Below are 15,656 nucleotides of genomic sequence, written 5' to 3'. Positions count from 1 at the left end.
ACACACCTTTCCTGATGTTAAACCATTTAGTGTCTCCTGTTCTGTTAGAATAGCTGCCTCTCGGACTATGTGAAGGTTCCTCATGAACGAAATTAAGTGTTCCAGAATACTTATTCTCTGCATGTTGTCCCCAGCTTGTCATGATCTACACAGTCAGAAGCCTTTGCAGAGTCAATAAAGCACAGGTAAACATCTTTCTGGTATTCTCTACTTTCAGCTACGATTCCTCTGATTTCAGCAAGCAGTGATATCCCTCATTCCTCGTCCTCATCTGAAAACAACTTGAACTTCTCGCAGTTCCCTGTCAATGTACTGTTGCAGATGTTTTAAAATTACCTTTAGTAAAATTTTTTTGCATGTGAAATTACTGATATTGTCTGATGATTTCTGCATTCCACTGGGTCACCTCTCTTTGGAATAGACACAAATATGGATCTCTCGCAATTAGTTGGCCAGGTAGCTGTCTTCGAAATTTATTGGCATAGATGAGTGAGTGCCTCCAGTGATGCCTCTGTTAGTTGAAAGATTTTAATTTTCATTCTATCAATTCCCAGAACTTTGTTCTTTGCCAACGCCTTCAGTACAGTTTAAACTTCTACCTTCAGTACCATTGGCTCTTGGTCATAAGCTACCTCTTGAAATGACTGAGCATTGACCATTTCGTTTTGACTCAGTGACTGTATATATCTTCCATTTCTTTAGATGCTTTCTTCATTATTCAATATTTTCCCCAAATAATCCTTCAGTATTTCAAGTCAAGGCTTGAATTTTTTCCTCAGTTCTTTCAACTTGAGAAATGCTGAGCATATTTTTCCCTCGTGGTTTTCTAACTGCAGTTCTCCCATATGAACTATCACATTGTTCACAATAAAACATTTTAAATAAATAAATAAAAATAAAATATAATCATTAAGTTCAACAAATATTTACTGAATATCTATACTACTCAATTCTAGATACTACACATACAGTAATGAACAATCGACTTTATTATGCTCGAAGCGCCTTCATTTTTACAATGGAGCGGGAAAGATAGCAAATAGTTTAGACTTATTATAAATAACAATGAGAATTTAGGAGAGTGATCCAGGGTACAAAAAAATATTTAAATAGGTGAAGGATTGTGAAAATTAGCAACAGGGAGAAGGGAGTGTTACCTCATGGTATGGTACTCCAGGATAAGCACTGAACTACTAACCACAAGGTCAGTGGTTCAAACCCACCAGCTGCCTCTTCAAAACCCTATACAGGGTCACTATGAGTCAGAACTAACTTTAAGTCACTTAACAATAACAACATCAAATATACTATAACCAGCTTGCCAAAAGACAGCCTCTCTTCCTTTTGGCATCCATTCATAGACATTGAGCCATTACTGTCACATACAACACCTGTGAAGCAGTTTCATGCGATCTCATATTACCGAACAGGAAACCAAGATGACTATGAATCTTTGAAAACTTGGAAAGAACAGATAGGGATGTAAAACAGCTTAATGAATTAAACTGGCCAAGAAGATTGATAAGAGAGACATCTAGCCAACACAGAGGAATATTGTAAGTACCTAATCAACATGCTTTCCAAATGTGAAAAACAAAACTCAAAAACTCGTATTTTTTTTTTAATTTAAATTACAATCATTCACATAAGCTTTCAATATATATTATTCAATATACTGATGCACTTTCCAAAACAGTAACCAAAAAATAAATTACATGTGTTGTATAACTGAGTTCTGCAAAATGCATTAATTTCAAAATTAAATGTGAAAGTTTAATTTGCTAAATTGCTATTATGCCTCAGGTCATTAAGCTTATGATTCAAATTGTGAACTCATACACCTGGCAACCTTTTCACTTACATTAGCAACCACTGTCTGTAGCATCCTTTAGGGCTTAGAGTAGATAATCAAGCAATCTTACCAAATGAGAGAGTGATGGTGGTGGTAGTGGTGTGCCATCAAGTCGATTCCAAATCATAGAGACCCTGTATGGGGTTTCCAAGGCTATAAATATTTTGGGAAGCAGAAAGCTTTATCTTCCTCCCATGAAGGGGCTAATAGATTCTAACTGTTGTCCTTATGATCAGCAGCCCAATATGTAATTCACTGTGCTCCTTAAATGAAAAAGAGTACACTCCCAAAGAAATCCAATACTTTTCCAACTCTCAAAACCCTCCAAACATACTGCTTACCTCTGGTATACAAGTTCCTGTGAAACCAAACAAGCCATTGGCATTGTCACTTTTTTGTACTATTAATCTAGCTGTAGTATTTTCTTCAGAAATGCGAGCTCCTCCATATACAGACACTAGTTTAAGAATGAATAATTCTTCTCCTTCTTCTTCGTTGTCATCTCTTGCAGAAACAATGAATGATTTGTTAGCTTCTCCTTGCCTGAACTCCATATATCCAGAAATGGGGTGCAAATCACTCTTTGCGGGCATGGCATGAAGTTCATAAATTTCTTCAAGGGTCAGTTTCCGTTCATAGGACCTCACATCCTGCATCAAACCTGTAAATCTGTCATTGCCATTTATTCCTGCGCCGATTCTCAGAATCCCAGGACCTGAAAATAGAGATAGGTATAAATGTTCCTATATTCACGATTCTCCTATCCTAAATTACAAATATGAGTTAAAATGTGAAGCTATTTTATTGAAAAGTATAAGAGACTTTTGTATGACAGGTAAAAAATAAGAGAAAGGCTATCTTTTGTCATGATAAAAAATGAGCCAGTACAGCCAAAGACATATCAAGAAATGTGCACAATCATTAGCCATTAGAGAAATATAAAGTAAAACAACAATGAGATATCATCTCACACTAGCATTAATAGTAAAATTCAACAAGACAGAAAATAACATATGTTGGTGAAGGTGTGGAGAGATTGGGACATTCCTCCATTGCTGGTGGGACTGTAAAATGGTTCAATCACTCTGAAGAATGGTATGGTGATACCTCAGAAAGTTAAAACTAAAAATAGCATATGACCCACCAATGCCTCTACTTGGTATAGGTTGTTGTTGTTGTTGTTAAGTGCCGTCAAGTCAATTTTGACCCATAGTGACACTATATAAGGTTTCCTAGGAGTGGCTGGTGAGCTTGAACCACCGACCTGATGGTTCAAAGCAAATTTATAGTCCTGCCACAGGACCACACAGCCACAAGAAATAAGAGCCAGGACACAAGGAAATATCTGCATATTGATGTTTATCACAGCACTGTTTACAACAGCGAAAAGATGGAGATGGTCTAATTGCCCATCAATGAAAGAATGGATAAACAAACTTTGGTCCATCACACAATGGAATCCTATGCAATGTTGAAGAATAACTATGAATCTGTAAAACACTTCATAACAGAGATAAACAGAGAGGGCATTATACTGAGTGAAATAAGTCAATCAAAAAAGTCAAATATTGTATGAAAGCACTATTGCAAAAACTCAAGTAAAAGTTTTCATACTAAAAGAAACATTTTTTGATGGTTATTAGCGCTGGGAAAGACAGCTAGCAGATAGACACATGTTAACTTGGGTGACGAGGAGCGCAATATACAAGAAGAGAAAGGCTGGCAGAAGAATGATGAAGATGGGTGAAAACACAGGGAGGTATGCAAGGGCTAAGCGGGTAAAGGTAAATAGTGATATATAAACAACCTTGGAACAACAGTTTTCTGTGTGTGGATACATGGACAGACATGCAGGCTAACTCTGTATTGGAGGACAAGTGGAATATATATATATACTTATACATCCCACCTGAATTTAGAGATCATCTGAAGAACAGATTTGATACATTAAACACTAAAGACTGAAGACCAGAAGAGTTGTGGGATGACATCAAGAACATCATACATGAAGAAAGCAAAAAGTCATTGAGAAGACAAGAAAGAAGAAAAAGGTCAAATGGGATGTCAGAAGAGACACTGAAACTTGCTCTTCAGTAGAGATACTAAAGCAAATGGAAGAAATGAGGAGGTACAAGAGCTGAACGGAAAATTTCAAAGATCAGCTTGAGAAGATGAAGCCAAATATTACAACAAAATGTGCAAACATCTGGAGTCAGAAAACCAAAAAGGAAAAACACGCTCAGCATTTCTCAAGCTGGGGGACTGAAGAAAAAATTCAAGCCTCAACTTTTCATTATTGAAGGATTCTCTGGGCAAATTATTGAATGATGCAGAAAGCATCAAAAGAAGATGGAAGGAATACACAGAGTCATTGTACCAAAAGGCAGGGTTGATGTTCAACTGTTTCAAGAGGTAGCATATGATTAAGAGCCAATGGTACTAAAGGAAGAAGTTGAAGGTGCATATTGAAGGAATTGGCAAAGAACAAGGCAACAGGCACTGATGGAATACAAATGGAAAATTTTCAAGTAAGTGAGATGGCACAGGAGGCACTAACTTATCTATGCCAAGAAATTTGGAAGACTGATTGGAAGAGATCCATATTTGTGCACATTCCAAAGAGAGGTGACCCAACGGAATGCAGAAATCATCAGACAATCTCTTTAATACCCCATGTGAATAAAGTTTTACAAAAGTAATAAAAAAACGGCTACATGCATACATTGACAGAGAACTTCCTGAGGTTCCAGCCAGATTCAGAAGAGGCCATGGTACGAGGGATATCATTGCTGATGTTTGATGGATCTTGGCTGAAAGCAGAGAATATCAGAAAGATGTTTACCTACGTTTTATTGAATATGCAAAGGCTTTCAATTGTATGGACCATGAGAAGCTATGGACAACATTGCGAAGTATGAGTATTCTTGAACACTTAATTGTGCTCATGAGAAATCTGTACCTGGACCAAGAATCAGTTGTTCAAACAGAACATGGGAACACTGAATGGTTTAAAATTAAGAAAGGTATGTGACAGGCTTGTATTATTTCACCATATTTATTCAACCTGCATGCTGAGCAAATAATCTGAAAAGCTGGGTTCTATGATTGAAAAAAATATGGCATTAGGATTGGAGGAAGACTCATTAACAACCTGTGATATGCAGATGATACAACATTGCTTGCTGAAAGTGAAGGGGACTTAAAATATTTACTGATGAAGATCAAAGAGCACAGCCTTTGGTATGGGCTGCATCTCAATGTAAAGAAAACAAAAATTCTCACCACTGGAACAATAAACAACATTCTTATCAATGGAGGAAAGACTGAAGTTGTCAAGGACTTCATTCTTCTTGGATCAACTATCAACACTCATGGAAGCAGCAGTCAAGAAATCAAACAATGTATTGCATTAGGCAAATCTGCTGCACAAGACCTTTTTAAAGTGTTGAAAAGCAAAGACGTCAGCTTGAAGACTAAGGTGTACCTGACTCAAACCCATGGTATTTTCAATAACCTCATATGCATGCGAAAGCTGGACAGTGAATAAGGAAGAATGTAGAAGAATTGATGTTTTTGAGTTTTGGTGTTGGAGGAGAATATTGAAGATGCCATGGGCTGTCAAAAGAACCAATAAATCTGTGTTGGAAGAAGTGCAGCCAGAGTGCTCCTTGGAGGCCAAGATGGCCAAACTTCGTCTCTCATACTTTGGACATATTGTCAGGATGGACCAGTCGCTGGAGAAAGATATCATGTTTGGTAGGTTGGAGGGTCAGAGAAAAAAAGGAAGACCCCCAGCGATATGGATTGGCAAATGGCAGCATCAATGGGCTTAAGCATGGCAACAATAGTGAGGTTGGCTCAGGATCAGGCAGTGTTTCACTCTTCTGTGCATAAAGTCGCTATGAGTCGGTACTGACTCGATGACACCTAACAACAACAACAATACATTCCACAAATATATAAGAGTTTGAAAGCGGATATTTGTACATGGGCAATCACAGAGAGGAAGTGAGACAATATTCTTGCACTGAAGGGATTGTAATGATTGAAATGAAACAAAGTATATGATTTGTTCAATGCAAAACTGATGATCTTGTATATAAACATTCACTCAATTCACAATGAAAGGCTAAAAAAAAAAGAGCCAGTAAAGTAGTTATTAGCAGGATTATAATAGTTAAAACTAAAAGAATTTGTTGTTGTTGTTAAGTGCCATTGAGTCAGTTCCAACTCCCAGTGACCATGTATAGGGTTTCTGAGGTATGGCTAGTGAATTTGAACCACTAACCCTGTGGTTCAAACTGACCTTGTGGTATAGTGCTTATCCTAAAATGCCATACCAGGACTCCAAGGAATTAGTAATTTATCTTTAATTTAGATGATATCCTTAATGGTAAATTTTATCAGCCAGTCAAATCACATTTCTGGACAGAAAAATAACTAAGTATATACATAAACTCATAGTCACATATGTGTGTGTTTAATGATTCAATTTAGTTACGATTTTTAAATTTCATTATTTATAACTATCAAGGCTTGATTGGCTAGAAACTCATCTTGAGTCAAATAAAATTGTCAGGAGCCAGCAAAAAGTTTTGTATGAAACAATTATATTTCTTTATCCAAACAACTGTTGAAATCAGTGTAGAAATAGTATTCCTTGCCAGAAACAGCTTCAATGTGAGTCTTAGGGACTTTTTCATATTAACAACATGCAGTCCAACTATGTCACTATACCTCTATAACAACCCTAATTAGGAACTCATGAGTTATTACTTCTTTCCTTGTTCCCTCAGCAATAATTTAGCTATAATATTTATGTAAGAGAACTTGATAGTGATTTTGTATAAATAAATGACATGTAATATTTCTTATCAATAACCTCGATGAAAACAGTTTTACAAGTTGCTACCCAGATAGTTCTTTGAGGGTATTTACAAGCAACTTGCATATTATTACCACTATTGCTCCCACATCTAGTATGGTGGTTGTGGATTGACTACTAGTCTGTTCAGTAACCAAAGCCACTCCGCACTGAAGCTCCAGATTGGGTGGGAAATTCCATGCTGATGTCTCACCTATTGAATTATCTGTCAACTGTTGTTGTTGTTGTTAAGTGCCGTCGAGTCGATTCCGACCCATAGCGACCCTGTACAGGGTTTTTGAGTCTGTCAACTAAATGATATTAAATTTCCTCTGACTCTCACAAAGTCACATACACAGGTCTCATCACCTTGGAGACTATCGATAAATAACCCCATCTGCTTTCATTTTGTTTCTATTGTATACTAGAAAGAACAAAGAGTCAAAGGTTTATATTCAACTCTGTTACTTGGCTGTGTGATGCTAGCCAACTTATTTACTCACTCTAAACTCTATTTCCTTAGCCATAAAATATTTAATATGCAGAATTATTGTGAAGTCCAAATTAGGCAGTGTATGCAAAATACCTTGTAAAAATAAAACACTATGCAAGTTTGAGGCATTCTAATTCTTTGCTTCTATGACTAATTCTCTGTAACAAACAGGACCCTTATTTCTCTAATTCTAGAGGGATAAATGTTCCCCCACTATAATTCTATTCTTTCTTCCTACAATGTCTTGAAGGAGCCTTGGTGGTATTGGGTGTTACGGGTTGGGGTACTACCTGCAAGGTCAGTTTTTCAACTCCACCAGTTTCTCTGTGGAGAAAGAAGAGGCTTTCTGTTCCAGAAAGATTTAAAGTTTCAGTAACCCTGTATAGAGTCACTATGACTTGGAATTGACTCAACGTCCCACAACCACCAACATCAACATGACATACTGAAGTGATCTATTTTCACATCTCTCTCCAGAGCATGCTCTAGGATCCTCAAGGGCAGAGACGTTGCAAGATTTATTTCCACAACACTCAGCATAGAATTTACTACAGTCTTGGTAAATGCCTAGTTTTGTGTAAAGAAATTAAACCAATATACAAGCAGAATTTTTGAAATACCTGCTAGGTTTTTTGTTTTGTCTTGTTTTTTTTTTAAATACCAACCAGTGTCCTAGTCATGAAGAAGACACTCACCATCCATAATGGCTTCCCCTTTCAGACTCTTAATTCCTCTGGGCATTGCATTTCCATCAAGGTAGAATTCAAGTATGCCATCATCCAAGATAATTAGAAGATGAAGCCAAACATTTTCTTCAAAGTACTTCATGGCAGTCGTCTTAGCAATATACGTAATATTGGAACCCCAAGTTTTGTAATGAAGGGAAAGTGTCACATGGGATTCATTTGTTTGAATTTTTACCCCATAGTAGATAATTCCATTACCATCATCCTTTGCTATAACAAATCCATTTGTATTAGCATTAGGCATTACCCAAGCTGAAAATGTAAAGTTGGCAATTGTGCTGTTCTTGGAGGGATGGTATTTGGGATTAACAGTTCCAAATGCACCCTCTAATCCACTGAAGTACAAAGCATCTGTTCCACTATAGTGACGCCGCATGTGAGGTTGTAAATGCACAGTGCTGGGAAAACTTCCAACCAGTAAAAAATCTATCATTGGAGGCAATCCAGCCATGAGCTCATTGGTGTGTATTTCCCAGCCTACTCGTACATCACCAAAGACACCCTGTTGCCTCAAAATAGTGAAGTTTGTAATATAAGACATATCATCTTCTGAGAGGACATCTTCAGCCACTTCTCTCTGTAAACACTCTGGATCAAAGATGAAAATTCCAAAGGGGTCGTCATTGAATGGAATCATTACTGTCACCTGGAGATTGGTTTCTGCTAGTTGGCCCCCAGGACCTGGAGATCCACCTGTATTAAGAAAATGTATAACAAATGAGAAATCAGAATTTGAATTATTGCCTGAGGAGCATAAGAGGAAGCCACTACCCATGTGCCAACTTGTCATATTGTGGCAGCTTGTGTGTTGCTATGGTGCTGGAAGCCAAGTCATTAGTATTTTAAATACCAGCAGAGTTACACATGGTGGACAGAGTTCAGCAAAGCCCCCAGACTATGACAGATTAGTGCCAAAGGCCTAGTGTTCTACTTCTGAAAATAAGCCAACTAAAATCTATGGAACACATCAGAATATTGTCTGATATGAACTGGAAAGTGAGTGCCCAAGGTTAAGCAACAGTGGACTCAAACATTCTAATGATCACAAAGATTGTGTAGCAGTGGTCAGTATTTTGTTTGGTTGTATAGGCAGTCACCATGAGTCACACCTGATTCCACAGCAACTAAAACAACATAAAGTGAAGAGAAAGGAATGTGTTCAAAAAGAGAAGAAAACCTCATTTCCTCATTGATTACTGAAGAGTAGTGTCACTCTATGATTTTTTAAGAAAATACCTGATAATCTACTACTACAAAAATTATAGTAAAAGAAGTAAAAAGCCCTATGGGGCAGTTCTTCTGTCACTTCACTCAATGATACCTAACAAATGTTTTGTTTTGTTTTTATCACATTCTCAGGGGCACGATATCAAATAACATGCTTCAGTGTATTCTCAGCTAATAGCTGTGATGAGAAAACTTCATTATTTATTTTAGAAAACTTTATATGATAGCATAAAGACCAATCTGCTACCATAATCTTAATTTGTATTTCCTACTAATATATTATTGTTGCTGTGTGTCTTCAGGTTAGTTCCAACTCATATTGATGTTGTATAGGGTTTATAAGAGTGGCGAGTGGGCTTAAACTGCTAAGCTTGCAATTGTTAAGTGCCACCGAGTTGGTTCTGACTCATAGTGACCCTGTATCCGGTTTCCAAGGAGAAGCTGGTGAGCTTGAACTGCCAACCTTTCAGTTCAAGCTGACCTTGAAGTCCAGTGCATTAACCTGCAGCACCACACCAGGACTCCAAGCTTGCAATCAGTAGTGCTTTATTTGGCATGGAAAAAGTCTGTATATCAATTTTAGATTCCCCTAACTGAAGCAAGTTAAGATCACAAAGTGAATATTAACACAGCTAACAAGATATTTTAACATTTAAAATCAGACAAGGTAGACTTAATCTTTCATCCATTGCATTTACATGGAGTCCTGGTGTGACACTGTGGATTACGGCTCCAGACTGCAGTCAGTTTGAACTGCAAGGTCAGAGGTTCAAGCTCACCAGTTGCTCCTCAGAAACCCTATACAGGGTCGCTATGGGTTGAAACTGACTTGATGGCATAACAACACTATTTATTTAAAAATCTAAGATTTTGGTGGTAAAATTTAAAAAAATTTTAAATACACCACCTGATATGTTTACAAGTTTTAGAATATAAAATTCATTGAATTCAGGAATTTTATCTGGAAAAGCATGCAGAATTATTGGTTTTGCTCCTTCATCATCCATGAAATTAATAGTTCCTGAAGTTTCATAGAATTCTTGTCCAAGTTGTAAAGCAGAATCATTCTGAAACAGCTGCCATTCCACGGAAACATTGCCAAAGTGTCCTCGATGTCTCAAAATCCTACAAAAAATTAAAGAAAATTATTTTTATACAAAAAAGGTATAAGTAATAATTTTTTTAAAGGAGCTAAAATGAATAGCGAGAAATACCGTTAACTGATGGTACATGGAGGGAATTATAATCATTGTATTGAAAAAAAGTATATGATTTGTTGAATGTAAAACTGATGATGTGCCCTGTAAACTTTCACTCAAATCACAATAAAAACTTAAAAAAAAAAAGGTATAAATAATGAATCTAACTCTGTTAAGAGCTTTCTGTGTTATCACAGGAATGTACTTTTTCTATCACCTTTAAAACAAAACAACCAGCCAGTCCTACTAAGGAACTGTGAAGAATTGTATGGTAAAGGAATAAAAAGGTAAAACTTTAAATAATAAAGAGAAGGAATCTTTAAAACAATGACTTTCAAAATCCAAACAGAAAAATAAATGCTAAATAAAATAAAAACATTTCAATGAGAATTAGTAACTGTTCTTCAAAAGCACAATATAGGGTTAAGAGAATCACATACCACTTTAGAGAAGAGTTCCTAAAGACTTTGGATAATTCTAGTCTCTCAGACCTGACAAAGGATGGGAATTTGAGGTAAGGAAGAAAGGGAAAACAATTTCTGCTTACTAGCTAAAGAGTTGGAAGTTTTAACAAGTGACAAAAACATAAAAAAGTTACATCTTCTTCATATTATCAGATTTTAAATGTTATATTTTTTAACAATTTTTTTAATTTTGAAAGATTCACAATATTTCATTTTTTTACACAAATGTTTAACTTTATTTTTTCAAATTCTAAATTCATCTTATCCATATACACTTACCAAAATGCATTAGTTTTTCCTTCTTCTACTGCTTTATCTATGGGCTCAAAAGAAAAAATACCATTTGGATCATCATTAGCTTCAATTATCACAGTGGCTATTCCATATTGATACACTACTGTATCACCTATATTAAAAAGAAAAAACAAACGAAATGTCACAAAGATATCAAGCCTGCTACATAAATATGCTTGATTAAGAAATAGTTTATAACTGTGCTCAAATTTCAGAAAGAATTTCCTTACTGAAAGCTACTCAGTACATGCAAATGGTTGCTTTATTTCTTCAAATTGATATATCTGTACATATATATTAGCACACACATAATTACATATAAAGAGAAAGAGAGAGGTGCCCAAGTGCAAAACAGTTTCTATCCCTGTCTTTTGAGAAAATATTTAATTCCAAAGGAACTACGTTATTGAAAAGCATACAAGATAGTTTTTTCACAATAAGCTTCTATAGCTTATTTATTGTTGTTGTTATTAAATGCCATTGAGTCAGTTCCGACTCATAGCAACTCTGTATAGAGTTTCTAAGGAGTGATTGTTAAGTTTGAACCAACATCTTTGTGGTCCAAACCAACCTGCTGTCCAGGGCTTTATGCCAAGGTACCACACCAGGACTTTGGTTGTTGTTGTTGTTGTTCTCAGGTGCCATCAAGTCAGAACTGACTCATAGCGACCCCATGTACAGCAGAACGAAACAATGTCCGATCCTGGGCCAACCTCACTACCGCTGCCACACTTGACACCATCAGTGATGCCCTGGCTGATCCATCTCGTTGGGGGTCTTCCTTTTACTCTGTCCCTCCATCTTACCCAGCATGACATCCTTCTCCAGTGACTGTTCCCTCCTGACAATATGTCCAAAGTATGAGAGACGAAGCTTAGCCATCCTGGCCTCCAAGGAGCACTCTGGCTGCACCTCTTCCAAAACAGATCTATTGGTTCTTTTGGCAGTCCATGGCACTTTTAGTATTCTCCTCCAACACTACAACTCAAAGACATCAATTCTTCTATGATATTCCTTATTCACTGTCCAGCTTTCACATCCATCCATATGAGGTTATTGGTAGTGATTGTTATGTGCCATGGAGTTAGTTGCAACTCATCACGACCCTGTATAGCATTTCCAAGTCTGTAAATCTTTATGGGAGCAGAAAGCCTTATCTTTCTCCTGCAGATGTGCAGGTAGTTTCAAACTGCTGACCTTTAGATTAGCAGCCCAACTAGTGACCATTACATTACCAGAACCACACCAGGACTTCAGGTATCAAAAAAATATTTTCTAATTTCTAATTTCTGAGGTTGTATCTTTTGTCATAAGAGTAATGAAAGAATGTTCTCCCATGTAAACTATCACTCAATTCATAATAAAAACTTTAAAATAATAATAATAATTTCATAACATAAAAATACATACTGATTGGAATCATTGGTCCAAGTTTCCCTTTTTGATCTCTACCTTTAGGTGACAGAATTTGATCAAATCATACAAAGAACTAAGAAATTTCTGCAGTATTGAACTTGATTCCTCTCTGCCCAATTTTTTTTCCATAATATGTTAACACCATTGTTGCCTACACATTAGATATCTGCCTATCACTTTCTGAGGTTGATTTAACTTTGCTTTTGCTCCAGCTGAGGCTATGCAAACAAAATCCCTTCCCATCTTTACTCACCTGGTTAATTCTTAGTCATCTCTCAGCACCCAGCTCCTGCAATAATTCTTCCAAGAATTTTGAAGGTTAAGCTAAGTACCTGCCCACTGTGTTCCCATACTTTGCACTATGGTGAATCTATCAAAACCATCATCAACTATACGCATATAGGCATATCACTTGACTGCAAACTTCTTAATAAAATGCTAGCACATTCGATTCCATACCCTAGAGGAGCAGATACTCAACGTTGTTGTTAAGTGCCTTCCAGTCAGTTCCGACTCATAGTCACCCTGTATAAAGTGACTGAGGAGTGGCAGGTGAGCTTGAAACAGCAACCTTGTGGTTTAAACTGACCTTGCAGTCCAGCACATAAACCCACAGAGCCACACCAGGACCCAATAACTAATACAAATAAGACCTTGGGTTGTAAAAAGAATTAAAGTACTTGGCTGTTACCCAAAAGGTGCCCTGGAAGAATAGCCTGCTATTTATTCTACTTTTAAAAATCCAGTCATTGAAAACCCTATATCCAAATAGTCAATAAATACTTTAAACCAGAAATGGGAATGTAAGAGAGCAAAAGAACTGAATAGAAATAATGAAAATGGTCATGCACTGTGAAGAACGTAACCAGTATCACTCAACACCCAGTTTAGAAATTGTTGAAAGGAAACATGTACTTCTTAGAAAACAGAATATAGCAAAGTATTATTTAACAAGAAAACCCTTTGGAGCATGGTTCTACTCTGACACACCTGGTGTGAACATGGGATTGGAGCAACTCCATGGCAATTATTTTTATAAGCTATTTACGATGTTAGCTGAGCTCATGCAAATAATTTTTTTTTTAATTAAATGAGGATAACCATTGTAAAATTATAGAAACAGGAATTCTATATAGTCATCACATTAAACAATTGATATAATACTACTCATCTGCACTTCATAATTCGCCAACTGAAAAAGTAAAAAAGGACATAAAAAGTAGACAGTAAATCAGACAACACAGAATAATAAAACAACACAAAGAACAATGATAAAATTCAATTTTGACAGAGTTTTGCTATTACATACACATCATTAATAGTATTTAAAAATTGTATTTACTGTACAGGTAGAAGCTGTATAACAAAAAGGGGGAGTAGTTAACCTTACATTCCAGGAATAAAGAACCCAAGGACAATCAAGAGAGAAGCACATAAGCAGAATGTGGGACCCTATCCATAGAAGCAGCAACACCAGAGACAGAGATGGAGGTGATGGCATGGAGACACAGAGCCATCTGAGGACTCTAGATTCATAGAAAGACAAAGGCTCTGTGCTGGCGAGCAGGAGGCTGGCTTGCAAAATGGGCAATTTGTTTAAAGGATTATACATTCCTGAGTTTTTTTGTGTGCCTCAATAATAATAATAATTTGCATAGGGTAAATTGACCATTTTTAGCAATTGCTCTAAATGTGGTGACATATTTTAATATAAAAAACTCTGGTAGCATAATGATTACAAATAGGGCTGCAAACCACAAGGTCAGCAGTTTGAAACTACCAGCTGTTCCGTGGAAGAAAGATGAGACTTTCTGCTCCCATAAAGATTTACAGCCTCAGAAACACTATACAGGGTTGCTATGAGTCAGAACCGACTGCATGGCACATAACAGCAACATTTTAATATAATAACTCACTCAAAGGACATATATTAAGAGTAATTTGTTGTTGTTGCTATTAAATGTCATCAAGTCAGTTTGGAATAATAGCTACCCTGTTCAGGATTTCCAAGGCTGTAAGGGAACAGTCAATGGAAAAGGATGTCATGCTGGGTAAGGTGGAGGGTCAGAGAAAAAGAGGAAGACCCCTAATGAGATGGATTGGCCAGGTGGCATCATTGATGGCCTCAAGTGTGGCAGCGGTAGTGAGGTTGTCCCTGGATCGGACATTGTTTTGTTCTGCTGTGTACGGGGTTGCTATGAGTCGGTTCCGACTTGATGGCACCTGACAACAACAACAACAAATCTTTGTGGAAGCCGACAGCCTCATCTTTCTTCTGCATAGCAGCTGGCAAACTCAAACTGCTGACCTTGTAGTTTGCAGTCCAATGCTTATGGTACAGAGCCACCTTGCTTCCCACTCAGAACAATAATTACCAAGAAAAACACCACTACTAGTACTCCCACCACTGGTTTCTCAGGACCTTCATGTTAGAAGAACATAAGAAGAACAGAAAAAAGAAAATATAAGTAAAAATACAAAATCTAGAGCTTTCTCTCATCTAATTCACAGTAACTAAAATCACTAACTTGTCAAATTCTATCATTTAAAGAAAAATATTGCAGACAAATGCAAGGACAATATAGATAGACCCATAGCTCAGATCAGTAAGTAATTCATTCATTCTCCCTCTCTCTTTCTCTCTCCCATCAATGTATACATTACCCCAACAATATATTTTACAAAGTAAATAAGTAAACATCTTCTTGCTAGATGCATAACAAAAATACAAATGTGTATAAGCATATGTACATTTGTGTGTGCATTCGTATGTTCATTATGTCTCCACACTATGGAGCAAAACCTCATAGTTGTTGTTGTTAAGTGCTATCAAGTTTGTTCTGACTAATGGAAACCGCTTACCGAGTTTCCAAGTATGTAAATCTTTGCAGGTATGGAAAGTCTCATGTTTCTCCCACTGAGCAGAAGCTTACATATTGTACAGATCCTAGTTTTTAAATACCACTATTCACTAATCAAAGCTAAGGCTTGGAAAAATGGCTGATTTCAGGATTGTGGCAAAGAAAGTACAAGATAAAACTTATAACTGCTCAAAGAATTATAAGTATTCATCAAAAAGACAAAGCACCATCAGAGCAAAC

The 15,656-nt window shown here is 36.7% G+C and overlaps 1 protein-coding gene across 1 annotated transcript in view; it reads right to left on the bottom strand.

The window, feature by feature from the left end:
* Positions 1-15,656, bottom strand: part of GPR98 (G protein-coupled receptor 98) — a 962,819-nt gene that overhangs the window by 885,556 nt on the left and 61,607 nt on the right. Inside the window, 4 exon segments of the mRNA XM_006875701.1 lie at positions 2,194-2,567; positions 7,905-8,648; positions 10,090-10,307; positions 11,125-11,251. Coding sequence (XP_006875763.1) covers positions 2,194-2,567; positions 7,905-8,648; positions 10,090-10,307; positions 11,125-11,251 — 1,463 coding nt within the window.

The sequence above is a fragment of the Chrysochloris asiatica genome, unplaced genomic scaffold (assembly GCF_000296735.1).
Source record: "Chrysochloris asiatica unplaced genomic scaffold, ChrAsi1.0 scaffold00336, whole genome shotgun sequence".
In the NCBI taxonomy this organism is placed as follows: domain Eukaryota; kingdom Metazoa; phylum Chordata; class Mammalia; order Afrosoricida; family Chrysochloridae; genus Chrysochloris; species Chrysochloris asiatica.
The sequence above is the reverse complement of the archived record's forward strand: the minus strand, read 5'-3'. Positions and strand labels throughout refer to the sequence as shown.